The sequence below is a fragment of the Hesperophylax consimilis genome, chromosome 13, assembly GCF_061612785.1.
Source record: "Hesperophylax consimilis isolate HC1 chromosome 13, BYU_Hcon_1.0, whole genome shotgun sequence".
Lineage (NCBI taxonomy): Eukaryota > Metazoa > Arthropoda > Insecta > Trichoptera > Limnephilidae > Hesperophylax > Hesperophylax consimilis.
In genome coordinates, this window is record NC_142848.1 from 8750892 (window position 1) to 8778046 (window position 27155).

Below are 27155 nucleotides of genomic sequence, written 5' to 3' on the forward strand. Positions count from 1 at the left end.
AATATGGTTTTAGTTTATTATTGATATCGATTTTATGTACATTTTTTATTCACGTTCAAAGGTCAAAAGGGCAACAAAAAGGGAATACTCAAAGCGATATAAATTTCACATCAAAAGGAAAATCATAATATTCTCGTAAGCGATTTGGAACAGGGAATTTATAACACAGGGATATTCTGACTTGGGATACAGGGAACCTTTTCACGCTTGCTTGGGGATACGCTTCGATGACAGGCTTTTATACCAATAAAAATACATATTATGTTTTCAATTCACGGTAAGGCTTTTGGTCAAAAAATGAATATTGAACAATAGAAAATGCTCGAAATGCTCAAGAAAACAGTAACAAAATAAGTTTTTTTCCTATAATACATCTACAGGGTTTTCCAATAAGAGGTGTTATTTTGAAATTCAATCGCAAAAGATCAATAGTTTCGTTGCTTGTGTGGCACGTAACGCAGTTTTGTTGAAAGTAAACGTTGTCCAGATCAATACCATCCAATTACAGCTATAAAAAATCATTAATCATCTCTCGATGGCGATCCATTCACCGTAACTGTTGCTCCAGCCTCATTTTCGAAAAAGTAAGGTTCAATGACTTTGCCGGACCATAAACCGCACCAAACAGTCACACGTTGAGAATATAGAGACTTTTCAACAATAACTCTTGGGTTTTCCGTGCCCCAGATGCGACAATTTTGCTTGTTGACAAAGCCACTGAGGTGGAAATGGGCCTCATCACTCAAGATGATTTTCATTTGATTCACTCAAGTGAATTTTAATAATTTCAATGCGTTGTTGAAGCGTGTATCGTTCCATTTTTATCAATAACATAGTTTCTACTTGTCAAATGTCAAAAAATGACAGCTTCAAAAGTAACATCTACCAAAATAACACCTCTTATTGGAAAACCCTGTATTTAAACACGACCAACAAATTTGTACTTTTAAATACTTTTATTTGATATTTATTTTGTTTTCGGTAATGAATGAATGCTCATCTTCGAAGCGGAAATTTATCCACATCCCGACATCCGATCGAGCTGAAACTCGTCAGATAGACTCGTTTTAGACGAAAAAGCATTCTGTTTCATGTTTGTGGCAATCACATGGACGTTTTTTTACATTAACTCCACACAGGAGGAGGCAAATAATTTTCCTCAGTTTTGGAGGTGCTGTGAGATGCTTTCAACTTTGGGGATTCTGTGTGCAGTACTGTGCAGGTCTCTTTAAGGAGAAGAAGGACAGGAAGTTCTGGGAAAGAAAAAAGAATGAGGCGTGGGTAGGAGTCTGGGGGCCAGCATGTCCAGGAGCGACTTATGAATCATCCAATCGCTCAATCAAGTCAGCGATTCAAAATATAGCGACTTTTCAATACCCCAAGGCACGGTTTTGGGACCATTGTTATTTACTATATATGTCAATGATATATTCAATATTTCCAAATATGGAGACATTGTCTTTTACGCTGACGATACAGTCCTACTACTAAAAGCAAACACCTGGTCAGAATTAAATAACATGGCAAATATAGATATCAATGAACTAAAATTATGGTTTGATGAAAACCTGTTGACTTTAAATTCTAAAAAAACTTATTATTTACCATTTTTCATTAAAAAACAAGAAACACATAAAGAAATAAACATAATTATCCACTCGGTGAAAAATACAGAAAACCACAAATGCAATATATTATGCACAAACATATAAAGCAAGACCGATATTAAGTACCTAGGCATAACAATAGACCAGCGTTTAAAATGGTCCCCACATATAAATATTCTGAACAACACAATAAGGAAACTAACATATATATTTAGATGTTGAGATATTTTAAACGAAAAATTACTTAGAACCATATACTTCGCTTTATGTCAATCAATTATACAATACGGCATTATAGGCTGGGGCGGTACATATAAAAATCAAACTCAAACAATTTACATATCACAAAAACTAATAATAAAAACCATATTAAAAAAACCCTATTCATATTCGTCCGAACTTTTATTCAAACAATTTAAGGTCAGAAAATTAGTGCATTATATTTCTACCATGCAACATTACAAATTTATAAAAACTATATTCAAAATAAAATTGAACCCTTTAAAAATAACAGAAATCTTAGACAAACGTCAATACTTCCTACTCCTAAATGTAAAAAGCAATAGGACAGTTCAACCATGAATATCTCGGAGTTAAATTTTTTAACTCATTACCAGAAAAAAATAGAAACATGAATGCAAATATAAACGAATTCGAAAGCCACCTTAAAAGGTATTCCGAACAGTTAAAATGAATCATATCAAATATAAACCAATATAACAACACCCCCATACACACAAGCCCTGCTTATTTATGGGGGTACATCAAATACTAATATTATGTAATTAATATCTGTAGTATCTGTATATTGTGTAATTATATTATGAAATTGTTATATTATGTAATTCGTGTATCTTTTTTTTACTAATAAAAAAAAAATAAAAAAAATCCCTCCCACTGATATTAATTACATTACATTGTGTAATTATATTATGAAATTGTTATATTATGTAATTCGTGTATCTTTTTTTTACTAATAAAAAAAAAATAAAAAAAATCCCTCCCACTGACTGCGGTGCAAGGCGAATGGTCGAGAGAGTCCGACTCAAGAAGCATCACCTCAACCCGCCTCACCCTATCCCACCTATCACGCAGTTGGTGGGCCGATGCATCCACCGTCAAGACCTGGACAAACGTCATCCCATGAATCCGGGCACCCCTAGTCAACAAACGAACCTCTTGGGGTGACAATATTATGGTGACCATATATTAATTTCTTTAAAATCAGATAACATTGCTGCAGTTTGGTCCTACACGATCGGCATTTGGCGAGGATGGTAGAGTAAACATTAGCAAATGGTGGAAGAAGTCGGAGGTGTCCGAGAAAGACATTAGCAATTGCGAAGCATTGCAGAAAATCCACTAGTATATATGTAAATGACTGTTTTTTTATTTTTTTTAAATTTTTTATTATATATATATTTTTTATTTTTTATATTTTCGTAGAAAGCAATCACTTTGTGGTTTAACATTTTAATGAAATAAAACAATATTTTTTATTTAAAACCACGAATTTTAATTAATTTTAAGACCGACCGGTTTCGCTTCACTCGAGGATCGTCGGGGTACAAAATTAAAACTGGATATAAAAAAATACTGGATAAAAATACTGTTTTTTTTGTCCGTCCCCAAAACTAGATTAAAAAACTACTGTACCGATTTCACTGAAAATTTCAAAGTTTGTTCTTATTTTTGTCAGGAGTGTAGATTGGTTTGAATTTAAAAACCTTAAATATTTTTTTTTAATGTTTTTTGTTTGTTTGCATCGCCATTTTATAATACCCGGCAACCATGATAACATAAAATAAAGAAGAGATCTAGAAATGCTTTCCACGTAATTTGAATGGATTGACTTACATATTTTGATTCTAGTTCATTTAGCACACGGTATGTCTCTATTACACTTACCTGCAATCGTATATTGCAATCCTATTTGAATTTCTTAATCATAGTGAAAACTTAAACACAGTTTTGTATGGAAATGTAGGCCCAAATTGGGCTTATATCTGGATCACAAAATACGCCTACAAGGCACTTCTTGTATTATTCTTTATTCTATGCCCATGATAATGATAATTCCGGTTCCTGGGTAGGAAGGTACAATACTCAGTCAAACCAAAACAAAATCAGATTTAAAGACATTTTAAAATACAAATTTTTACGGGTTGATTTTTTACATTTAAATTGATACAAATCACAATTCTAGGGATTATCGATTCAATGGAAAATGGTGGCTCGAATGAAAATATTTATGATTTTTATTTTTCAGATCAAATGGGCGCTGTCAGGTGTTTTATTACTCCGCAGCTATTCTAAGGAATATTGATTATTACAAATAAAAAAACAAAAATTTTCTTTGGCAAGTAAAGTCGGGAAATTGAACGAGATGAAAAGGATTAGAATAATGTATTAGGTATTACTGTCACTGAACTTGTATTATTCCGCCGACAAAGGGAAGCCCCTGAATTCTAATACAGCAAATTTGAATTCAGAACGCGACTGGAAGTCAAGTCACAAAACACGAAAAATACTTCATGGAAAATGGGGGTGAAACGAAGAAATGCGAGATAATTCACACCTGCTTTTTTACGATACCTAAAAATTCGTGTTTTTTAGATTTATAATCATTTTTTAAAAAGATATTAGGTTTATTGAGGACGTTATTTAAAATTCTGAACCTCTGGAATTGTACGCCTTTATTCTAATTAGGAATTAAGATTTTTAAGGGCAGGCAAGCACGCACATATCAAATTCATTATAGGCAAGGTGATAATCTCAAACAAATTACCATTACACTGAACAGAAATTTTATTACCGACCCGTGAAAGTACTTAACTCTTTTAGCCCTAAATAAAACTGGCAGTAGTAAAACATATTTGATGCTTGATAAAAATTGGTAGAGTTGTTTGAAAAAAAAAAAATGTTCTTTTTTTTTCAACAGTTAAGAATTGCTACTTTCATTTGAAAGAACATTTTGTCTCAGAGGGCGTATTTTACATAAAATGACAAATCGTACACTGAATACCAAAAAAATAACCAATCATTAAATTTAAAATAAAAACATTTCATTAAATTAAAAAAAAAATAATAATCTTAAATCATTGCAAAAATACCTTCAAAACTTATATGAAAAAACGCGTTATACTAGAAATTGAAAAACGAAGACCGCCAATATTTATTAGCTGTATATTGTGAGGAAAAAAATCTAAAATCAATGTATATTCAAATATACAAACGGTCCGGAAAGGTTAATGATACATATTTTTTGTATAGTTTTATCTATCTATGTATTTTACAAAACGGTATAATCATTTTGAGAGTAGCCTCCAAATACTTTTATGATTCCCTTGGAAATAGTTTGAAAAGGCTTAATTACATTAACTAGACAACTAAAAATTACACGCGATGTTTAAAATTACAATACAAAATCCAATTTTTTTGCTTCAGTATTATATATTAGTTTTTTAAAAAACAAATCGTTTGCCCATCCCAACTGAAGAAAAACAAATAACTAGTTGAAGATATCATAAATATTCTTGATAAAATTATAATTTTTTTTTCTAAAAACTCTATTTGGATGAAAAAATAGTTAGTACCTACATTATTACCATCTTATTAGTTAGGACGTCTTCTACTCTATTGTATTGTTTTTATGAATAGGTAAGTATTTAGTAAGCAATTTTAATTTATCATTTTTTTTCATTACACGCTCTAGAGCAATTTTTTTATAATTCCTTCACTACATTTAATTAATTACCAAATCAAATATTTATTTTAAGTGATTTTTTACACTTATTTTTATTTTTGATATTTTGGGCATAACATACTTTTTGTCCATTTAGAAAGAAAATGAAACATAAACAATATATTAAAAAAGAAGACACATAAAATTAATATTTAATTAATTGCATTTACATTCCCCTTGAATCCTTTAAGGCTACTGTTAAAAATGTCAATAGTCTTAGACATATTATTTAATAGCGCCATACTACGCCAAGCCAGTACATCCGTTCTGCTATGTGGGATACATAGTGGATCATTGAAGTTACCCACCGCTTTCCCACCCCGGTATAGGTGACTTATGGTCACCCCTTCGGAGTTCTCGCAAGAATCTAATTTTTTTGAATAAACGGCTCTACAATTCAAATTTTAGTGGATCAAGGTGCTGTCCTTGGCTGTATATATATAGTATAATTGCAGTACATTCCAGAGTGGTAGATGCTTTCAATGTCGTCCTGGTGACAGGCCAACATTTAGAATCGAAACGTTGCTTAAAATGGCTTTAGCCGTTTTTGGTGACCAGATGAAAATATCTAAATACTTTCCCTGCTTCCTTTTCACCATACCCTTCCCCTTCCCGCTACCTTGAACCCCAACATACCCAATTAAGGATGTCATATCTCAATGGCTCTAGACTGTTGGGACTCTTGTACGGTACTCACATAATTAATATATATATATATACTTTTTCAAAAATGTATTTTATTTTCTTTCCAGTTCCACCGAAAATAAAAAGTTTCTAATTGATCGACCAATATATAACATTCAAAAGTAATGCTCGCACACAGTAAAAAATGTATCTATTTGAGTACAGATAAATATATTATTTTAGTACAGCTGAATTCATCTATTTGAGTACTGATAAATATATCTATTTGACTACAAATATTTGAGTACAAATAAATATATCTATTTGAGTACAGATAAATATATATATTTGAGTACAGATAAATATATCTATTTGAGTACAGTTAAATGTCTCTATTTGAGTACCTACAGATGAATATATCTATTTGAGTACAGATAAATATATCTATTTGACTACAGATAAATATACCTATGTGTCTACGGATAAATATTTCTATTTCAGTACAAATAAATTAATCTTTATGATTTTCAGTATTGATTGCATTTCACGAGAGCATATTTTTTTAAATGGAAAAGTTTTTTTGTGAAATTAGTTCAAATCTGAACGATCCACAATCAAAAACTAATTTGCATCCTACCATCAATCTTTTTTAATATCCGAAAGTAAACAGATTTAATTTTGTCTTTCATTAAAAGTTGCCGCGATAATAACAAATTATTAATTCAATTTGTTCAAGTGGGTACATGATTAACGATGCTTTTAACAAGTTTGTTACAGGTGAAAATTGTAATCTTCTCACGGCTTATTCCTAAAGCTTAGAAAGTGTGTTTATGCGGATGAATAATATTTGGTTTGACGCCTTTGTAGACTGTAGGAATTATTAAGATAAGGGAAAACTTAATAAGTCCAGAAAATTTTAAGTACAAATTATGCGGAGGCCATTGGTAAATATATATTTAATTTATTCATTTTCAAAGGTAATAAATGAAATTATTAAAAAAGATGTATTTTTTTCTTGACTAGCGTAGGCCTGTAAAAATCGCTGGATAGAGCCTCAGCCTACTAATATCTTGTCGAAACGTGTTCCACAATTATCAAGCTAGTAGCATTGCGAGTTCGGCGTTAGAGCGTTGGAAGTCCAATTGGACTTTTTTTTAATTATGTGAATACCGCACAAGAGTTCCAACTTCTCCCAACCGTCTGGAGCCAGTGAGACTATGGCATCCGCAATTGGGGTATGTTGTGAGAGTGAAGGTAGTGGGAAGGGAAAGGAGGTGAGAAAGAGGAAGATGGGGGAGTATCTGGCTATTCAGATCTGGTAACCAAACACGGCTAAAGCCATTTGATGTAACGTCTCAATTCTGATTACGCCAAGGCGATACTGAGAGTATCTTCCACTCTGGACTTGTTTAACAAGAATAATCACTTTTTTCGATTTGTGTCTCATTTATGAGAATATCTGAAATTTCAACAAATCAGTTTTAATTTTGAAAATGGAAATTAAATTAAATTTTTAATAAAAAATTAGATTGTATGGAGGTACTTCGTAGAATTCGTCAAAACAACACTTCTATTTTATTGAACCGGAGTAACAGACAGAGCCACAACCAACATTAGTATTTTTAACGTTCATCACTTTCTATCACTATACTAAGCAGAAAATGTTGTTTGTGTTGTGATAGAGGACATAGCCAGCAGAGGAATTGAACACACTACGCATGGGTGAGACCCAAACACGATGTTTTTTTAAAAAGAGTATTTTTTCAGTTCTGTCTTTTATTTTCTATTTTGCACTTCTTTTATTCTGCGTCGTTGAATAATATATAACAAAGGTTTCAAGCAATTTCAGTTGTCACTCCCTATGTTTATTTTAAGTTTACATTTTTCATGAATATTGTATGCGGTGCTAAAGTGTGTTTCAACTATTTTAACTTCAGTCTTTCAAAGTGGCTCTGTGCTGTATTTAAGTAGCAACAACTATCAAATCATAAATTTTTTAATTAGTTATTCAGTACCCGACAGTTAAACCAAAGTACGTTTAGAGGCATCTCCTTCTTAAGCCTTCACTCCTATCGGAGGTTAGTTAACAACATTGACTTAAAATAGCACCAAAATAAAGCGCCTTGCTTAATTTATTATCGGATATTTCTTGAACAAATTTGAATTCTTCTTTTGAGATGCGCTTCTTTCAAAGCGTATCTTTCCACTCTTGAAATTTAAATGCTTCGTTTTTCTGACAATAATAATATATCCAATTAAATTTAGTGGATTTTTTATTTGCTTGATAATATTACTTAAAAATATACTTGACATGACCTATTAATTTTTATTCGGTGTCAATGGAGAACTTTCAGCATGCGATGATATAATCGGAGTTGTATTTATTGTAACTTCTGACGATTCGCATAATCATCAACCTTTACCTGCCCGAAGGTAAAAATTACGTACGATCCGAAGGGGGTCTATAGAATCCCCCGTAACATCTCAAAACGGTCGTAACGTGTCTCTTAATATTAATTTTGACCATTTATTAGTTAGTTAGATATTAGTTACTATCTAGCGTTTCAACAAGATATCCCCCATTTTCGCCCAATAGTCAATCATTAAGTATTGCAAAACGGTAAGAAATAGGTAGTAGGAAAGCGAGCGTAACTCAAGTATTATATATTATTGTAGCTCTTAAAATAAAATGCACTTTTTGTGACCAAGTGCATTTGAATTTAATATCTTAAAAATACTAAAGGGATAATTTTGAATGCAGATCGATTGCTAAATAGTTTTTCTGGGATTGCCTAAATTATGGAGTACGTGGTGAAAAAAAAACAACTTATAAGTCGCACAAAACTCTCGTTTGGGGTAAGTGTATTACCCCCCTTCGGAAAAAGAGTGTTAAGCGCGTGATATTACATATTGTAATCAGTTCTATTTAAGACAGAGTAATTTTTACTAGAATTTCTGTTTCAATAATATTATTATTATCACAGGAGTAGTTGTAATGTTGTGAGTATGTAAATAAAGTAAATACAATGTTACCTCTCGCATACATGCTGGCATCCTTCAAGTAAGTTTCGAAGTGTTCTTCTTCGTTTCCATTGAGCTCTCGAGTGTAGCTGAGGACTCCTTCCTTTCTTAAGCCGTACTCCAGATTTTTACCTTAAATCAAAAACACATTACAATTATTGAAATGGCGAACGTTTCACAGGAAATTATTTGAATGATCATTGAATAGACATTGTTTACAAAATATATAGAAAATTTTCACGTCTTTTGGATTTGGGAGGGGGATTTGGGTACCACCGCTCCGGTAACCATTTAATGGATAACTAACACCTGTGCCATAGATCACCTCAAGTAGTTCGCTAAGTTTACAGATTTAGCAAGAGTGCCCGGGTGCATTCGGTGAGGTGTATTTAGTATACGCATGCAAAATCGGGAGAGGCTGGCTTGGAGAGACCCTTTGACATCTCCAACTGGTCTCATGCTAACAAACTGGAGACATACGAGTATATTCATATATCCGTCACTCCTGGTCACACTAATCCCTAGATTCCTACCCAACCCTCATAGCTTTTTCTTTCTCAGAACTTCCTCTCCTCCCTTTCCTTAAAAAAAACCCTCCACACAGCATACCAAAAGATGACACAGGCCCTCAGGAAAATTATTTTCCTCAGGGCTTAGTGAGTGCTTAATTAAAAATAATATAAGATGTCAAAAAGGATTTTAACAAATACAGTTTTTTCAATTATTACTTTGCATCTTTTTAGAATAAACTCCACACAGAAGGCCCCAAGGAGAATAAATTCCATAAGAGCCTATGTCATCTTTGAAGATGCCGTGTGGAAGGTTTTTTTAAAGAAAGGAAGGAATGAAAGAGTGGGTCAAAATACATTAACGATGATAAATTCTCTATACTAGAAAGTCGCGTAAACACGCAGACACCAGCAACAGTGCGGAACGGATTCATTGTTTCATTACATATCCGTAAAGGTGGAAATTGTTTGATATTCGCGCATACGCAATCAGTCCAGCCTGCCTAGTTCTGCCTAGGGCAAATACGTACTCGACAAGAGCATCCAAAGCATAAATGACATTCATGCTATTTGCATAATGCATAAAATAGCATACCCGAAGCGAGTGGATTGTTTTAAAATGATTTGAAATTAGTTCACGTCCGTTTTTGACATTTTGGCTAGAATAACCGCGACCGATTGAAATTTGAATATCTTTCCATTACCTAATTAATTTGGGATCTGTGATTAATGTTGTGGAGCATAAAGGATTTATATGGTTAACATGATTTACTATTTTTTTCAGTAATTGCATCTTGTTTGTCGGTTATAGATTTGCTATTTGAGAATAGATATTTATTTCATCATTCTATATGCAAAAAGTTACCGACCGCCAATGCTGTTCAACAGAACGCTGATATAATCAATTTACGAAAGTGATTGCAATACCGACGTGATTCTATGGCAAAAAAAGTTTAATACTTGGGTTCATAAAATACAATTTCTTAGGTCTGCTTGTCGTAGAAATTGTTAGATAATCTTAGTCGAAGCGTCTTTACTGAAATTGATATGAAGCTTCTTGGAAAATGCATTTCTTTCAACACGTGCTTAGATGAAAGATGGCCCACTTCTGTTTCAATAAACAATAAAATTATCTGTTACGTAAATCTAGACAACTCTTTCAGTTTATTTTTAATTAAAAGTTTTCGTTCATACGAAGCAGATACTTTGTGATGTGACAATTATAATTTAAAATAAAATAACAACTTAGTAAACCCTACTGTTCACGCAATTTGTAAGGTATCGGTAGGTATACATTAGCAAAGACTCGGTAGACAGGATATTTCAATATCAAATCCTGCAATTGTACTACCCACGCAATTATGTTCCCATCCCAAAATGTAACCATGACGGTATTAATTGTTGCAAGATGTCAATAAAGTGACATTATGCTCATTTTAAGCTCTGCAGAGCTCAGTGTGAATAGTTTATTTATGTTGTAAATGATACACCTGACAGGGAGGTTTGAAGTATAACCACGTAATAAAATATTGTGAATTATATTTTAACAAATCATATTTTGAATGCATCCAGAATCATGCAGAATGTGGCTCCAACTGTGATGGGCGAGTTCCTTTTATCCTTTACTTCAATCTAAGCTTCTCTTATATTCCAGAAGCACAGGTTTAAACATTGAGGAATACTGTCTCGATCAAGTTCAGCGGTTGCATTGAAGTTAATTGTCCCATATAACTTTGTAATCAACATAGTTCTGGAACTGGTGGAGTGTGTTGCGCAGGGCTTATTCTTGCACCACCTAACATCAACTAATAAAGTGATTGGTGTCGCATTTTACGACACCAATCACTTTTATTTTTTATTTTTAATGCCGACCGGGTTTTGCTACAACCGTAGCTTCGTCAGGGCTGTTTCATACAGTAGTATTCAGTAAAACCCGATCGGCATTAATATAAAAAATAAAAGTGGTGTCTACTAAGTTATTGTTTTATTTTAAATTAAAAGTTCTCATTTTCATTTTGTAGGATTCATTTTTCGGTTTTCCTATGTTTCATATTAAAACAGTTCTAAATTTAAATCAATGAACGAAACTGAGTGCTACCATCCGTTGACTTGAATTTATTCACCGTTATCACAAGTATCCACTCTCCGCCCTCGTTTCATATTTATTACAATGCACGGAAAATGGATCAAAATGTGGAATATAGCACCACTATGAAGTTTTATGTCTTCGCGATACTTTCAGCTTGAAAGATGACTTGAATGTAAAAATAAAGATTACAAAAAAGGGGATAAGTGAGTAAAGTTTTCCCGATTCTTCCCATTCCAAGACCTTTTCCCAATAATTACAAACTGCTTTAAACCGAGTGGCTTTCGTTAAGCCTCTACCAAGAGATGGGTCGCTAGATAAAAGACTGGGTGATGTAATGTCGATGGTTATGTTCGATGAACCTTCGATTAGTATGAACCTACCACGTCTTTGTATTTGTGTCAATGTTATCACCTCATTTTTGTAATGGATCAAAATATTATGTATACCTCCACACGACATCCTTAAAGACAATATAGGCACTGAAGGAAACGTCGGGGTCTTTTGTGTGGAGGTTAATATGAAAAAATGCATTTTATTTCGAATGACGACAGCCGTCGCCATTGATGTGATTCGTATGTAAATCAAAGCTCACTTCTGTTACGTGACTAGACATAAAACAGTAAGCGGGTACTATTTCAAAATGGGTTGAGCGTGTTTTTCACCGCAAGAGTAAAAATTGTGCCTTTAACGACCTGTGAACGATATCTGGGGTTATTTTGAGGGTTCAATGTCCAATAGGCACGGAATAAATTAAGCAAAACCAAAGCTTTTTTATGTGGGTTGTGTGTTTTTCAGGCATTGGCTGAGGCAAATAGCGCATTCATACCACATAGAAACTAGGCACTTAACCACTCAGGCTTCTGTCATATTCTGCCAAAAGGTCAAAGTATTTCCGCTTTGCCATAAAATACAAATAATGGAGTAATTCTAAACTTACTCGAAAACTAAAAATTGGGTTTGAAAGGTGATGGTTTCAATTTTATTACTAGAAATAAACAAATATTTTTTTACATTTTAAAATTTTGAACGCAAACATAAAAAAGTTTTAAAAATTGCTCACCAACTTGTAATTAAAATTTCTGAGAAAGATTAAAAAAAACACGTTTTAAAAGAAAGATGTACAGGGTTTTCCTATAAAATGTGTTATTTTGAATAGTCCGCTATTTCGGTAGATGTTACTTTTGAAGCTGTCATTTTTTAACATTCGACAAGTAGAAACTACGCCATTAATAAAAATGGAACGATGCACGCTTCAACAAAGCATTGAAATTATTAAAAATCACTTTTGTGAATCAAACGCAAATCATCTTGAATGATGAGGCCTATTTCCACCTCGGTGGCTACGTCAACAAACAATATTGTCGCATCTGGGGCTCGGAAAACCCAAGAGTCATTGTTGAAAAACCTCTCTATCCTCAACGTGTGACTGTTTGGTGCGGTTTATGGTCAGGAGTCGGAGGTTGGAGTCATTGGACCTTACTTTTTAGAAAATGAGGCTCAAGCAAAAGTTACGGTGAATGGATTGCGCTATTGAGAGATGATAAATGATTTTTATTTCCGGAATTGGAATTGTATTGATCTGGACAACGTTTACTTTCAACAAGACGGCACTACGTGCCACACAAGCAACGAAACCATTGATCTTTTACGATTGAATTTCCCTGTATTAAGCATTATTGTAACACTTTTTTTCGTTCGGTATAAAATATTTGATAAAAAATTGTGGATAACTTCTGGATTTGAATTTAAAGCGTTGAGTTTTCTTTTTCTGACTGATCATATTTCTTACCATGAAAGTAATGAAGAGACAATGTTGTCTATGAACCCATATGAGCTGTTCCCAAAAGCGAACAAATTAGCTTGAGGGGTTAAGTTTCGATACATTTTTAATAAAAAAAAATCAAACGAGAAAAGAAATAATTACCTTGGCTAAAAAACTACAGGGATATAAAAAGGTTCCAAAATCACGTTGCATATTAAAGTGAAAAGAACTTACCAACAGTGAGGGAGAAGAGATCGGACCGATCCAAGAGGAGAGCCACGTGCATCCAGTTGAACTGGCGGAAGACGCTGCTGAATACCAGCTTCAAGCGACACTGGCAGTAGGACATCCTCGTCAGGGTCTGGTAGCTGCTCTTGTCCTTGAACATGCCTTGCAACTGTTGGGAAAAACACACACCAAGGTATAAGGTATTGCCATTGACATAAACAACAACTAACTACTACTTACAATACACCAAGCCACTAGCGAGAAACCGTCCCGACCTTGTCTTTCAAAAACAATGATTTTCACGTCTCTCGATTTGGATGGGCTACATACTACACACTCTTCACTTTGCTTTCTTAATCGTGTATAGTTTATCCAATATCCTTATATTAATTGTTAAATTCATTGTATAATATAGTAAATATACCTATAATATACATCTTCTATACCACTCATAGACATTCAAATAAATAAACTAGCCATTCGGGGAAAGGAGACCAAAATAACGCGCGCAAAGCACGGGAGGTGGCGTGCCGTGTGACCGTCCCCCTTTTTCAGTGATTTGTTAATAAATGAATCGGACAGTATGCAGGCACCTCGCAATGTAGTATTACCACTCGGTCCTGGAAAATAAAATCTTCTTACGAATTACAAGTCATTTTTACAATGGCGCGAAAATTGCTGGCTGCTTAAAAAATAACTATCCTAAATCAGGTAAAGAAAAGTTAGGGCTTGCATCCAAAATTTAATATTTTGTTACACTATTTAGTCAGACACTTTAACAAATGTGTTATAATTAACCTACCTCACTCAATTTTAGTGTCACTATTATTACAGGCGATTTGTTTAAGAACGAACATTCAGATCCTGCACAGGAAAATTCCACAATGGAAAGCGCTGCAAACTGCGCCTTACTTCCGTGAACTTTACTTTTCTGTGCACGGTCTGGTTATTTCAATGTGCGCTATTCGGTGGTTAATGTTCGTTTGATATCATATATATCGAACGTGAATGATAATGTTATTGCTTTTAATAAATAGCATTATTTGAAATATCAACTAGATGATACTTGCAGCTAAATGGAACAGCTGTGAGTTAGATGACCCTATTTTCTAAAACGAAATCGTAATATTGACAAAGTTGAAATATTATTCACACCATTGCCTGCATTAAAACTCTAAACACGTTTTTGCAAGCTAACGCTGACGTCACACGAACAGCTGTGGAAGATAGTATAAATGAATCACTAAATCAGCTGTAGAAGATAGTATAAATGAATCACTAAAAAAATATTCAAAATTCAAGAATAACAACTGGTGGAAGCAACTTCTCAGAAAGCAGAATCGCCGGTGACAACGAGATCTTTTCTATAACTTGAAATTACAATTTCCCAGAGTCTCAACTGAAAGCTGTATTCGCTTCTGTCCATCACGGCACAATCATTTTAAAGATTACAACTATTTGCAACGAGCTATTTACTGCCGGCACTCCATCAGCTGAGCCAGACACATTTCTCATCATTACAATAGTGGGGCGTCTCCGTGTGCCGGCCCTTATAATCCAAATGACCATGCCACTACTGAATTCCTGCTGGCTACCGACTGAACTGGCAACCGCTGTTGATCACCTAAAGGCTGGCCAATTCCTGCTGCTGCCGATTGCTGGTCACCGATGCTGACAACATAAAGGCTGTCCAATTCCTGCTAGCTACCTACCGAACTAGCCACTGATACTGACAACCTGAAGGCTGGCCTATTCCTGCTGGGTACCGACTAAACTGGCCACTTCTAAGCAGCAGTCGCTTGCACCATTTGCTGTATCTTAGTTTAATGTGCTCCAATCTGAAATCATCGCTGAAAGCATTCCGACTGTCTCAGTTTCTATATGTGCATTAAAACCCAGTTGTTTTGAAATACATATAATTATTTCTGGTGATTTCTATAAGCTGCACCCATTTGTACGTTCTGTATACCAGTACAACACATGTGATTGAAATGTGAATTTTGTTTTGAATCGTCTTTGTTTTATGATGGTTTGGACAGAACACCTCACCATATTTTATTTAAATCATTACCCAGGCCGGTGCTTATTATTTACAGTCTTTTTTTGCACAGGAAAACACGTCCCGTACATCATACTTTATTCAATGCAATCTTCTGGTGCCATAACTTCGGTCAAGTGGTTTGCCATCATGTCAGGGCCAGTGTATCAATTTGGATGTCTATGAAATTATAATATAACATAATAATTATAATATTTTTCACATTCGTCAAATGCCATAATATAAGCTCTATGCTGTAAATCCCTAAAGTATTATAAAACCGGTAAAGCGGGTATACAGGGCATGCCCTGCATACATCGGGTGGCAAAATTATTTGTTACAATAGAGTTTTTTCTTATTTTTATGGATGAATGAATGAATGAATTAATGAATCGCTTAATGCACTAATAACTTTATTGTTGATTTATCTATATAAATAAAAATGTAAATGTTCGTTTGTTCAAAACCTTAAATCTCCGAAAGTTTTTCACCAATTGCCTCCATATTTTGACGCAACGTTGCTGTCGAATATTCGTGTGCCTTTATATAATGTAGATGTCACCTGTGACAGGTAAAAACATCTGTTGGACAAAAATGTGTATTTTTTTTAAACAGCGCCATCTGTTGGACGTAAAAGCAACAGGCGATATTGTTTATCTATCTGCACAGAAAGACTGAGCGACAGCAATATAGCTACAGACAAGACAGATATGGCTATTTTTGTTGATAAAATTTTTAGAAAATTCCCATGGTAAGTCAGAAAATAGGGAGGAAAGCGATTCACTACGTTCGAAATAAACGAAAAATACGTGAGATTTTATGCTGTTTTCCAGGAAAACGTCACGTATTTTTCGTTCATTTTGAGCGTAGTGCATTGCTTCCCTCCCTATTTTCGGATTGCGAATGACGTTAACTATAAATAAAGCCGAAGTTACAATTTCTGCTAGAATGTTAGAGCACACCGAAAAATATGCATATGCAAATATGCAACTGACTAAATATTAAGAGATTTTCGTGAACATTTTAACGTATAAATAATTAAAATAATTTATTTTCAATTTTTATTGAAATAGGTACCTCATTTAGCTAAAAAAAACAAAAACATATAAATTCCTACTGGTGTGTAAAAGATGTTATGTTATGTTGTTTTAGGAGTGTAAAAAATGTTTGTCGAAGGACCTTGAATGTTAGTGTAATTACCACTGCACATAAGACAATAATATGTTATATGGAAGGAAGAAATCACCATTAGGAACAAGGCCACTCGTTTCTTTCTGTTTGTTCTTCTCACAGCAATGGCACTGAACACATAACTGTTTGCCCGATATCTTGCGCGGATGCGGTTTTTTTATACTGAGCTATGCGGGATATTGTAACAGACTGATTGCAAAGTGCACAGAAAGGTGTAGGAATCAAAGTAGGTAGGACAAAGGAACAACAATATTCTCTCAGTATAATGGTCACATGTATATATATTATATATGTGTGTGAGATGTACGTGTAAATTAATGTATAATGCGTATTGGTGTAACCACTCACTATTTAATAATTTTATACAGCTTCAAACTGATGATTATTTGTAATACAATTTCTAAAATAATTTATGATTTGGCCACCCATTGTAAATACCTCATGCACTCAGGCTAGAGACTAATTAATCCCCATATTAAACTTTATTCATTTGACAGTGGCTCAGTCCTATTAATAAACTTAATTAGAGTTTGTGTCGTTAGCGATGTATCATCATAGTTCCACAATATTATTTTACCATGCATCTGACCCATCGTCCCAGTAGGGTTATGATATCATAAACCATGATTCGGTTTTTCTTCATCATTTCACATTTGCACACAAACAACTGCGCGTAACCGTGATCTGGTAATTTAAAAAAATATATTGGTCGATAGATTATTTAATCCAATCCAATTAGCAGATTTATAATTTTGTAGTTTTGGATGAAAAATTATACAACAAAGTTTTAATGTCCACACGTTTAAACTTAAACTTTACGGTACACCCGCCCTAGGCAAGCTTGTTCCCTGCAAAGCATCGGACCTTCCCATTATATAATATATCCACTGTTTCAGATGTTTCATTCAATAGCACCATTCCCCTTGTCATGCTATGCTGTGCTAGAACATCTGTTCTGCCATGTGGTATATTTGGCGACAATTGCGGCTGGAGTTTGAAGGTATGGATAAACCATAGCATTCGAAGAGGAATGGGCTATCAATAAATTTGTGAATTATATTAAAAAAAATGTATAGGCTAATTCTATTTCTTGCCTCAAGTAATTTCATATGGTTCTTTCTTGAGATTTCTCTATATGAGGGAGTATGACTACTACCCGTGGCTCTATCTCACTGACTTTCTTTTGGGTATGCTCGGAATGAACTATCTACGGGTCAGGAGAGATGTGCGCATTGCTACACATTTCTTTAGACTGATTCGTGGATGGTTTGAAAACTCGGTCATCATGGAGAGCATTCATTTCTATGTCCCCGATGGTTATCTACGTCACCGACAACATAGACTATTTTATCTCCCGGCCTGCAGAACTAACTTGCCAATGGTCATGCCTGTGGGGAGAGCAATCTTGCTGTTGAACAGAATCAATTCGGATATCGACATTTTTTTGCATCAATGAAGCTTCCTTTAAAAGGTAAGCTCTATTATCACAGGTATAGTTGATATACACACTGTTAATATTAATCTAAAAATTCTTATTACAAAAATATTTTAAAAACGCATTGAAACTAACAATTTTGTAATGTTTTTGAAATGAATAAACAAAATTGAATTGAATTGAATTGAACTTTGGATAAGTTCTACGCGTTCGCTCATAGTTTCAGAGATTTCATTCAATAGCACCATTCCCCTTGTCATGCTATGCTGTGCTAGAACATCTGTTCTGCCATGTGGTATCTTTGGCGACGATTGCGGCTGGAGTTTGAAGGTATGCATAGCATTCGAAGAGGAATGGGCTATCAATAAATTTGTGAATTATAATATATAAAAAAATGTATAGGCTAATTCTATTTCTTGCCTCAAGTAATTCTACAAGGTGCATGAACTTTGGATAAGTTCTACGCGTCCGCTCATAGACATACCTGAGATTTTTTTCTGGATTTGTTCCATCACACTTTGAACCCACTTTTTAACTTTATTTTTATACTTATGCTAATGGTACATGTCACGCCTTTTGTGTTTAAATAAATAAATAAATTAATAAATTAATCATATTTATATATTTAGTTTGGTGCAGAGTACACACTAGCATACTCCAGTTTACCAACTTCTTAAAATGCCACCAAACATGGCTATCATTGCATCTGCGTCATAAAATGTAATTATATAATGGAAACGCTTTAATTTATTTAAACTGCATGATAAATATGCGCTTTGTTTTGCAAAATTAATATTTTGGTCATGAAGGGATTGGATGGTGTAGAAAATAGACATTAGCCGTCTTACTCATAATAGATAACACGGAGGGATAAGAACCGGTTATTAGAAAACGTTACTCATAATCACGCGGATACGTACTGCGTATAGCGGTCATAATACGAAGTATTAGTGGCTGACAGAGTTTTAAACTTCCCGACCCCCAGTATTGGGGACGTATTACGATCGTATTAAGACGGAGATCGCGGACTTTATTAACAATCTGGTTAACAAATAATTATAAGCAATAATTAGTCATCCGAAATATTAATACAAATTGGAAATATCTCCCGAGTAAAAATTAGTTTGTCATTAAAAAAAAAATAATAATTTTTGACAAGTCAAAATTATTTCACCAATAAATGAAGATATTATGTGTCTCGACGCCATCTAGTGAGAAATTTAGCACTAACAAAGCCTTTCCTAAAAAAATAAAGTAATAGGAATATAATTTTAAAAATATAATAAGCAGTAATTGTTGATTGAGGTACTAGTACATATTGAATCATTAGAAATAAGCCGACATAGCTCAGTGGATACAGAGCACCTGACCGGACATCAGAAGGCACGGGTTCAATTCCCGTTGGCGGCATTTATTTTAACTCGGGAGATATTTTCAATTTGTATTAATATTTCGGATGACTAATTATTGCTTATAATTATTTGTTATCCTTTATGCTATGCATAAAACCTTGTCTTATAAACGTTAGTTTATCATTAAAAAAAATAATAACAATCTGGATGATTTGACAAATCGTGACAGGCCTCGCAATGAAAATGTAAAAAAAACAGTGTAAACCCATTTGCAGCACTATTAGAGGAATATTTTAAATCGAAATATCGATTTACAAAAGAAAATACGGAAAGCATAATCGAATTTCGAAGCAATTCTTGCATGAATATTATTATGAGTAAAGATTTTAACACGGCCCATTTCACCGTATAGCTATACCAACCCTACAGTGGCGTATTATGGAATCCTTGTAAGTAAGACTGTAATAAATTATACAGGTGTACAACACATACATTAATTAGTACCACTTTATAAACAAGTAATTATTCTCTTACTAACGAAAGTTTTGAAGTCATGATTATAATATGAATGATATTTTTTTCTCAAATGTCATTTTCTCATAATAGATTAAACCTGTTGAACTCATTCCCCATGTTACCTTTTAACCCTGTGCTTAGTAAAACCCCAGACACTCAGTTTAATCGAATCACCTTTCTCTTGAGGCAACTCCCCCGTCCATCGAGGAAATCTTCCCTTAAACCCAAACGTAATGCATCACCATTAAAATAATGCGAGCGATTTGTATGTGTAACAATTTGAACATTTTTTTACAAAAAAAACGAAAGCCAAGAGTATTCCTTTATGCCTGCCTACTGACTACTGAGAGAATGTTAATAGATGCGGAGAGAAGACTCATTTCAACGGGTAACGTCAACCGAATAAATTGCGGTAATTTATAAGTTTTTGTTGAAAGTAATCTGGGGATGGGTTGTTTTATTCAAATTAATTCATCAGGCCTCCGCTGGAACAATAAGGGACATTCTGAGGAAAGCTTGCGACTGGGACTTGCCTAACCACCAAGAAGAAGTTTCTTTATTGTGATCGCCTTGAATTGAAAGAGATTCAATTCTAAAGGTAAAATTATTATTAAATTTATTTAGATTATAAATTGTAGTGGACAGATGATTAAACACGATTGGGGTGATTTTTTTTTGTTTATTAAAAATCTATGATTCAAATTATAATCCTACATTTACCTTAATGCAGACACGTATTTTTGACGCAACTATTAATCTTCCTTTAACATTGTTAACGCATTTTTCCCATCCTATTTTTACCTACAAGTACCTATCATTATCTAACTATACCCATGTATATGTGTGACATTTAACAACAATAAAAGTGACTGTCAAACCAGTTTATTAATGGAGCCTGTTTGATGAACATTTGTTGTTATCAGTGCTGTTATTACTATCGACTCAGGGTAGAAGGCCTGTGCAGTGAACATATTCGGTTCCCTCAGTATGTTTCGTATCCAACCTGGATGTTATGGAAGCTTGTGCGTGAAATCATATTTCCTGTGAGGGAAATCAAAGAACATCATAGGCGTAAGTCGGATTCCTTCCTGACTCCATGTTCACCATCTCCAACCATAATTGTGTCAACTTCAAAGTTCACAATTAATATTTTACAGTTCACTCTTGATTTGCCTATTGCGATCACATGTATTATTACGTATTTAGCATTGTTAGAACTCTACTTATTCGGGTCTGGCAACACCCATTGCAATGAGTGCATGTATTTTTACAATAAAATCATCTGCATACGTATCGTAAGAACATATTTATAGGTATTAATAGATATATGTACTGTAATTTCAAATAAATAAATAAAAACTGAAAATGTTGTTTGTGCATTGATAATAGAATTTACTAGTAGAACCAGATGCTAGACCCCACAGCCACTAACTGGACGTATATTTTCAGCGGTAATCTCTAAAAAATCTAATAAATATCTGCTCAATCAGCCATTACATAAGGAAATGAACCCTTCTGTTTCACAGCATTTGAACATTTCATCAAATTTGAAAGTTGAATTTGAAGTTCTGTGAAGGTTGTATTCGAGTTCTGTTCTTATTTCAGTTTTGTGAAAAAAACTTCAATATTTATATAATAACAAAACCTGGATAGAACCATCACAGAACTTGAAATTTGATGAATCAAATTCTGTGAAACAACCTATCCATATCTTGACCGCAAAAAGGGCGCTGCCCTTTTATGAGGAAATTCAATTTCTGTGTTCTATTCACGCTATTATATGTATTTTTGGATTGATTTTGCAATGTGATCTAATCCAATAATCATAAAATGTAGGAAACCGTACATATCTATGCAAGAAAAAATAATTTTGCGATTGCTGCACAAAACTCAACGATAAATTGAGGGTGCAAATTACAGCTCGGCAAAAATAAATATGTAATAAAGGCTTCAAAAATTAATTAATTTAGCTCAAAGATTTCTAATAGTGGTAGATTTATTAATTTATTTTATATTAAAGAAATAGACATTGGTTACAATGATGGATCAATTTACAGATATTAAATATTTCAAGGTGAGTACCTATGATATGTTTCCTTGTAATTTATTATGTGTGGTATGTATATTTAGTAATTACCGGGTGACTTGTGCAGCGCATGGGTGTGTGTACGAGTATATGTATGCGGGTTGAGCAGTCTATATTATGTAGGGAATGAGAACTAACAATAATAATTTATGCGGAATATTCCTTTTTGCCGCTGGCAATATTTAGCGGATCGCCACACTGCTTCTAAGAGCCGAGCGCTGGTCGAGAGGCCATTTTGATTTAATGCTGGATCTGTCCGCTTTTGCTGACGGTTCGTTTGGTTCTTATTTCCTAACCCTTTTGACAAATTTACGTTGATCATGTATGTAATTTTATATTAACAATAAAGTTTAAATATTTCAATCAATCGGAGTTCTCATTTCTAATTTGGAAATAACTTAATCTAACTTAAACTAATGGCAAGATCGCTGAAGGCAAGTAGCGATCATAACAGCCATAAATGCCATGATGCTCCTTATAATATGAGCAGTGAATCCGAAAAAATGTCGATGTTAGAGCTTAAATAAATATTATTGAATTTATGAAGAGCACGGTAAATTGGCGAATTAGATGCTGTAATTATTTTATAAATAAGCGTGTGAAATAGTGGTGCGGGTTTAGGATCAGGAATAATAAAACTTATATTTAACATCCTTGGTCAATGTTTCAAAGCGACAAGCCATCCTTCTACACGTTTTAGTCTTAAAAATTATTAAAAAAATTAATTTAATGGTGCTCCTTTATTTACTTTCAATCTGTAGCCATAAACAACCTTATACAACCATATAAACTAAGAAGTATTTTAGTACCTATCAAATTCTTCTCTCTCTGTTAACAGGAACGTAGTTTTAAAATGTCAGTATATAAATAACTATTATTTCTCAAAACATCTTTTTCACGAAGAAAACATCGATCAATAACAGTTGTTCATTCAATCACAATTTATTTTAATAGTGTTCCTTCTCCTATGGAAAGCTGACTCCGATACTATGAAAATGTATTAAATTATATAACGCCCAGGGGGATTTTAATAAAAATATTTTTTTGAAGATTAAATTAAATAATTTCTAATTAATTTGAAGATTAAATTCTGTCTGTAGTTTTTTAAAATTAAATTATGTTCAATGTTGAAATACCTTTGTAGTTATTAAATAACATTTTGAATATTGTTTACACCATCACCTATTAAGCATTATTTTCTTTTTCTATATACTTACTCCTCTCATAAACACAAGCTTCTGGAGATCGAATTATGGAGTAGTAGAATAATTACGATTATTTCAAATTTTATTTTCCATACTGTTATAATTTTAAATATTGTATTATTCTGTAATAAATAAATAAAATAAAATTAATGTTTTCATTTGAATGTCAAAAATAAGAAAATGTTACATTATATTAACTACATACTTAATGGTAAATAAATTAAAAGTTATCGTATAAAAAGTAATATCTCTTGTTTACTTTAGAAAAAAAATTAAATCCTAGTCTAGGCTGGAAACTAGAATCTATATAATATTCGTGTTTACTTTTTATCATTATATTTAACATTTTAAGATTTGAATGCTGAAAATAATTTATTTTATTAAATTTTAAAAGCACTCAAAACCAATACTGCCTTATATAATTAGTGCGGATTTGTTTTGAAGAGATGTTCTCATTGTGATTCCGATGATTTCCAGTATAAGGAGTATTTTGCCGGAATTAACTTTGATATCGCACGTGCTCCATTCGCTTATCTCCTACCCTACACTCGAGACGTAGCGGGTCATGATTATTCGAGTGACAGCAGCTCGGCGGTAGGATTTTCATAATCTTTTCAATTTTAATGTGTTATTAAAAAAACACAAAATTAAAATTTCTGCCAGAAAACACACACCATAAAAAAATTCTATTTAACCGGTTATAATTTTTTTTCACTATTTTTGCTGTAATAACAATAGATGTTCGAGGGATCAACTCGCAGAAGGATCTACTAACCGGGGGATCTACTGTCCGTTGGTGAACTGTCCGGGGATTAACCGTCGAGGGATCAACTAACGGGGGGTCAAGCTTATTGCAATCCGTTTTAAACAACTTTAATCCTTTTGGTGCAGATCTTTGCCTCTGGTGGAAATAAATAACGTTAAAAATTAAAACGCGACTTTCCACTCGTCAAAGATGTCAAAAATGAGTTTAATACTATTTTTCTTACTTTCTGAATATTTGGCGGGTTTTTTTTATGTGAAGCGGATTGATAGTAAGTTTATACAACGTTAACAAAACACTTTCCACTTACATCACTAAAAATAAAAGAAAAAAAAAAACGGAATAACGAATATTATATGCTTATAATATTATGAATATAATACAGATTAAAATGTATTATGCAACCATACATGATATATGCACAACACATCGGGTAGAACTTCCACAACACATCGTAGAAATTCTACCTTTTGATATCTGATTTCAAAATTATTTTCTTAAATAAAATTTCTGAAATTAGCTGATTACTCACGTTAAAAGAAGGTTAATATTTCACAATTACATCAATCACACTCTGCTTTATGTCTATAGATGAGTCAAATTGCGCTCTTTGTAACACTTCATCGGTAGTGTAACAGCAAGTGGCAATTCGATGAAAACCCATTCAGATAATGGCTGTGTTTACGAGCTCAAGTGAGACAACACTCTGCCACAGTAGAGCAGCGAGATAACATTGGAAGGGACAGATTTACGGCTGAAAGAAACACAAATAAAACCGATTCGGGAGGTTCAATAAATTCCTCAGTTAATGAGACACGCGGGAGATATCGAAATCAATCGAAAGTATTTTTAGAGTAAATTATTGTTCCCATCCGCGTTATTAATGCTGTAAAATAAGACTGCTGAAAAATGGACTATGACGGCCGGCATAGTCCAGTGGTAACGCATTGGACTGCCATTCCGAAGGTCGCGGGTTCGAACCCGGCGTGCGCAAATAAATTTTATTTGATTAATTTGTGTTATTTCACAATTAATTAATTAAAATAATTAATTAAAATAATATATAATATATAGTATATTTGCGGCACGTTCCAGAGTGGAAGATACTACCAGTATCGCCCTGGTGTAAGACCACCATTCAGAATTGAAACGTTGCTCCAAATGGCTTTAGCCGTGTTTAGTGACTATAGCTGATCTAGATGATTTAGATGATCTGAATAGCCAGGTACTTCCCCACCTTCCTCTTTCCCTTCCCCACTTACCTTCAGCCTCACAACATCCCCCAATTGGGGATGCCATAGTCTCACTGGCTCCAGACGGGAGCAGTTGGGACTCTTGTGAGGTATTCACTATATAAAAAAAAAAAAAAAAAAGTGTCAGGTAATTACCGAATTCTTCACGAATTGAGAAAAACAAGTGTTTCTATTCAATTTTTGTGGTAGATACTCTCAGTATTGCCCTGGGGATTGGCCATCATTCAGAATTGAAACGTTGTTTGAAATGGCATCAGCAGTGTTTGGTGGCTGTGTCTGAGTACACAGGTATTTTCAAACCTTCGTAACCCCTCCTCCATTATCATTCACTCCCTTCAGCCTCACAACAATACCAAGATTTGATGCCATAGTCCCATAAGCTCCGTGCAGTAAGGATTCTTGTGATGCATTCACATAAAAAAGAGAAGAAAAAAAAACAAACAGCGTTAAAATAAATTTAATGCCATACACCGCTATTTATACTCTTTTGCCTAAAAGCAACCCCATTTTTTGATTGATTTCATTTTATTTCTAAGAATGCTTTTAAAGAAAACTGTTATGATTTATTGTTAATTCTCGAAATACATTAAGTTGCTCAACAAATTATGGCTGTCAGTTAGTTTTATGATGAATTGTTTTCAATGTTCAGGCGAAAAATTCAACTCCATAAGTGATAAACAAATATCCAAGCTAAAGAAAGGCTTTTTCACTAAATTTCAAAACCATTTGAAATTCTATCCCAATATTATAATTTTCTTATCATTCTTGTCAATCTTTTCGACTGGATATTAATCACTTTTCGATTCTTAGAAAAACAATAAATTTCCTTTTATTTCAACTATATAATATAATATAAGGTCCATGTTTTGGTGTTTAAAAATTACAAATGGCTAAACAATTTTAACATTTGGCAATCACAAATACGCATACGCGGACATATACGCATTTCCCTGAAATTGGATGACATTACAGCATTTAATATATGAAATAAACATCGGTCCTACCCCAAAATACTTTTACTGCCCAATATACAAAACAAAACTAAAAATGGGTTAAGATCATTGACTAAATAAGACGTAAAAATAGATCAATTCCCAGGAAAGATATCACAATTCGTGATTGAAATGTTGAAATAACTTCAGCTTTGCATGGAAAATAGATTTAAATGGCGAAGTTATTTTCAACTTACTTCTTTATCCATTCCGTGGTCGAGGGGCAAAGCTGTCAACTAACAACCCTGAGGTCGCAGGTTCAAATCCTAACGTGCGCAAGTAAATTTTCGTTATTCATATATTCTAGTATATTTGCGGCACTTTCCAGAGTGGAATACACTTTCAGTGTCAGCCTGTTGTAAGATTAATATTCAGAATTGAAACGTTGGCTTTAGCTGTTTTGGTGACCAGATAGCAAGGTACTTCCAACCCCCTTCTCATCCCTATTACCTTCATCCTCACAACATACCTCAATTGGGCATGCCGTTGTCTTAATGGCTATAGAGGTTGGGAGCAGTTACGGTTTTCACATACAAAAAATATTTTCCTCTAAATATATTTTCTCCTACCTCACAGCATTCCGAATTTCGTACCACATGACATGCTGGTCAAGTATTGACATTTAAGAGAAAAACATCAATTTATATTGCTTGCTTTTCCCCTGACAAAAACTTACGTAATCGACTTAAATCCCGAATAATAAGGCTTACACTTTCCAGATACCAAAACCTTGTTTTTC

General features: G+C 33.6%; 1 protein-coding gene across 1 annotated transcript in view; it reads right to left on the bottom strand.

Moving 5' to 3' along the window:
• LOC149418390 (atrial natriuretic peptide receptor 1) overlaps positions 1–27155 on the bottom strand; it is a 138098-nt gene that overhangs the window by 47197 nt on the left and 63746 nt on the right. The window contains exons 4-5 of the mRNA XM_089639104.1: positions 13592–13754; positions 9010–9129 (exon numbers count right to left, since the gene is read on the bottom strand). Coding sequence (XP_089495230.1) covers positions 9010–9129; positions 13592–13754 — 283 coding nt within the window. The remainder of the gene's footprint in view (positions 1–9009; positions 9130–13591; positions 13755–27155) is intronic.